The sequence below is a fragment of the Perkinsus marinus genome (genome assembly GCF_000006405.1).
Source record: "Perkinsus marinus ATCC 50983 genomic scaffold scf_1104296934586, whole genome shotgun sequence".
NCBI lineage: Eukaryota > Perkinsozoa > Perkinsida > Perkinsidae > Perkinsus > Perkinsus marinus.
This window is the reverse complement of record NW_003214716.1, coordinates 92,552-95,465: the sequence shown is the minus strand read 5'-3', so window position 1 is coordinate 95,465 and position 2,914 is coordinate 92,552. Positions and strand designations below refer to the sequence as shown.

At 43.9% G+C, this 2,914-nt stretch overlaps 1 protein-coding gene and 1 non-coding gene across 2 annotated transcripts in view; one reads left to right on the top strand and one right to left on the bottom strand.

The window, feature by feature from the left end:
- Positions 1 to 1,319, bottom strand: part of Pmar_PMAR019325 (conserved hypothetical protein) — a gene marked incomplete at both ends in the record, with an annotated part of 1,842 nt that extends 523 nt beyond the window's left edge. Inside the window, 7 exons of the mRNA XM_002784803.1 lie at positions 70 to 195; positions 372 to 468; positions 528 to 660; positions 834 to 947; positions 992 to 1,074; positions 1,118 to 1,202; positions 1,243 to 1,319. Coding sequence (XP_002784849.1) covers positions 70 to 195; positions 372 to 468; positions 528 to 660; positions 834 to 947; positions 992 to 1,074; positions 1,118 to 1,202; positions 1,243 to 1,319 — 715 coding nt within the window. The remainder of the gene's footprint in view (positions 1 to 69; positions 196 to 371; positions 469 to 527; positions 661 to 833; positions 948 to 991; positions 1,075 to 1,117; positions 1,203 to 1,242) is intronic.
- Positions 234 to 306, top strand: Pmar_PMAR019326. Its single transcript has one exon. It is a non-coding gene; the product is annotated as a tRNA-Lys (tRNA).
- Positions 1,320 to 2,914: the final 1,595 nt, after the last annotated feature.

The following is a 2,914-nucleotide window of genomic DNA, read 5'->3' as shown; positions in this document are numbered from 1 at the left end:
ATCGTCCATCGCCATAATCCAGCCGTATACTGTTGAAGGAGTTCGGAAGTACACCGAGAGCGCGGTTACCAGCGGTGAATCGATCTCGGATGATGTATCCAGTCGTGTGGTCGAGTGAAAGTTGCTTGAGAAGGCCATACAGCGCAAAGTCAGCAGCAGTTGGGCGTGGTCCGAGGAGGAAGCGGAAGGCGTTATCTAAGGAGGGAGTCGTGTTTCAGAAATAACAATCATCAGCCTCGGTAGCTCAGTCGGCAGAGCGCGTGCCTTTTAAGCCCGTGGCCGCGGGTTCGAGCCCCGCCCGAGGTGCATTTAATGATGACACTTACAGGCATATCCATTACTCATATGAATAGCCATACGGTCTAACTTACCGTCTCTCAGATGTGCGTCCAAGGCTCCAACAACTTGATGCATCACATACTGCCACAGCTTGTCATCTTCACATCCGACTAGTCGCAGTCTACCAACCTAGACAGAGCACAACGATCCGGGTGCTCTTAGCCGCCAACAGACTTGCGGGCAATCACCTGTCTGTCTCTAAAGAACTTGGTGAGAGCCTCTCTTTGCGAGGGGTCGGGCAAATTGAATAGCTTAGGAGAGGACATCACTTGATCGGCTATAATCCATCGACTGGCCCAATCTCTATCGGCCTCAGAGGACCTAACAGAGGGAGAAAATAAAGAAAAGGTTTATTTTGAACACAGCACGAAACTCAACAGTTCAGATCATATCAGCGTCCCGTATGATATATTGACAACACGAGCTCGTCAAAGATGGTGAATTCATTCCACCCATCCACACACACACTTGCTCCATCAAACGCACTCACCCACCATCTTGTATTAAACGTCGCTTTCATAAACCACTCATCGAAGAAATCTTCCAATAGTTTTACCAAGAAACGCTCAGGGCCCGATGGAGGCAACACATTGCGACCAATAGGAAACCTGATATGGTCGGCTTGACAGACGGCTCACGTTCAGTCGCTCACTCTTCCTCGAGAACGTCTATGATAACTGTTGAGTCGTCGAGAACTCTACCGTCGGGCCACTCGAGTATCGGAATCAATTTCGTCTGTGAAAGTAAAATGACACATTTCATGTGTAGTATACCCAACCCTGAGCTTCCTGATGCTTGGATTCACATGTGTGCTTATCTCCATCGGGTTCAGTGCCGCCCACTTAAAGTGTATACGTCTATATCTACTACACTCATTAGTTGCAGTAGTGGTGGTAAGATTACCTCAAAAATGCCCGTATTTTACAGCTGTATGGGCTGGCGTTAGAACCATACAAAGTGAACGGAGGTTTGGTACTCATACTTTCAAGTAGAGAGACGCTATTTCGTAATAATAGTAATTTGCAAGCAATGATGAGCTCCCTCATACCAATCAGCATGCATACATATACGAACACTGGAAGTCTTTTTACGTGATGTTTGCTTCCCTTACCCCGAGTCGGCGATTTCAACACTAACATAGAAGCAGTAATAAATATCTTCAATAATTCATTATTGGAATTTTACCCGTGATAGGAAACACACTAGTGAAAACATATTCTATCACCACTGCATATCACCACGAATACCGCGTGTTTCACAGAGTATTACGTCACTTCACGTAAAACGGGTTGTGAAACTCCATTGTCATCAACAACCGTAATTGACCATATGCAATCTCTCCCACACTATTCAACTCAAAACACATGAAATTATTATTCACTCAGAAACATATGTCAACTTCCATGTTCGTCATCATCACTTCGAACAAGCCTTGCCCACAGCACTGTCAAATTCATCAGCGCTGACCTTGGTCGGCTCCATGCCTTCCCACGGTGCCTTCAATTCGATCGGCTTCCCATGCACGATATGATCTTGTGTTAAAGTTACTCTCATTCGTGCCTCTCCTGGGGAGTCTGACGGCACCTCAACAACAAGTCAGACTAGATAGCACCGTAAAAAGAGTGATATTACTATTTCACTCTGGACTATGTTATATCGCAACATGTGTATAGTAGCATTAAGTTCCTAACAAAACATAAGACAATTCAACATGGTGACTCTCAACCGGTTATATCTATGGAGAGACTCGCTGTTTTACCATCCTCAATCTCAAGGGAAGAGTGAGGATAGTAATACGGCTTTACACTAAGATCAAGATCTCACACACAGTGTTTGTACGACACAAAACTTGTCCCTCAAGCTGATGAAATTTCTTTCTACTTTCTGACCACCACCATAATCTCAAAAGTAGTGGATTAACAATGCAATAAGAGAATCCAAACTAGAATGAAGACTGCAACAAGAGCAGCAGCAACAACAACAACATATACAACAGCACATACAACAACAACATATGCAACATATACAACTACAACAACAGCAACATCGTCACTCACGACATAGTTGATATAAATGAACGAACATGATCAGCAGCTTGAGAATCTCAGAGGTTATACGGTATCCCCACTCCTCAATTCAAGTAAAAACGAAGTGCTCATTGACTTAGCATCAGCAATCAACACCAATATGAATAAAATGCTTCAACTCAAATGAGCAATGCGTAAAAAATGCGCTATTTTCCCTAAAATTCCGCAGTTTTCAAGTCTTCTTCACCTCAACGACCACTTCCTCAGGAAAGAGATGATAGTTATCTCGAAGACTCCCACGTAATGCTGTTCTCATTTCACGTTGGGTGTGTAGGTCTCCAGGCATAACCTAAAGCCACAACGTTCAGGCACCAACAACCACACATTAACAAGTAGTGTGGAAGGAATATATGTTCGCCCACCTCAGCTGATATACGAATTTGGGTAGAAGTGTACAAGAATCAATGAGAAGTATTCCCATATTGTCATCACCAACACATGTAGTTGACCGTGTGCATATTTTCCGACACTTTTATTAATAAGCGATT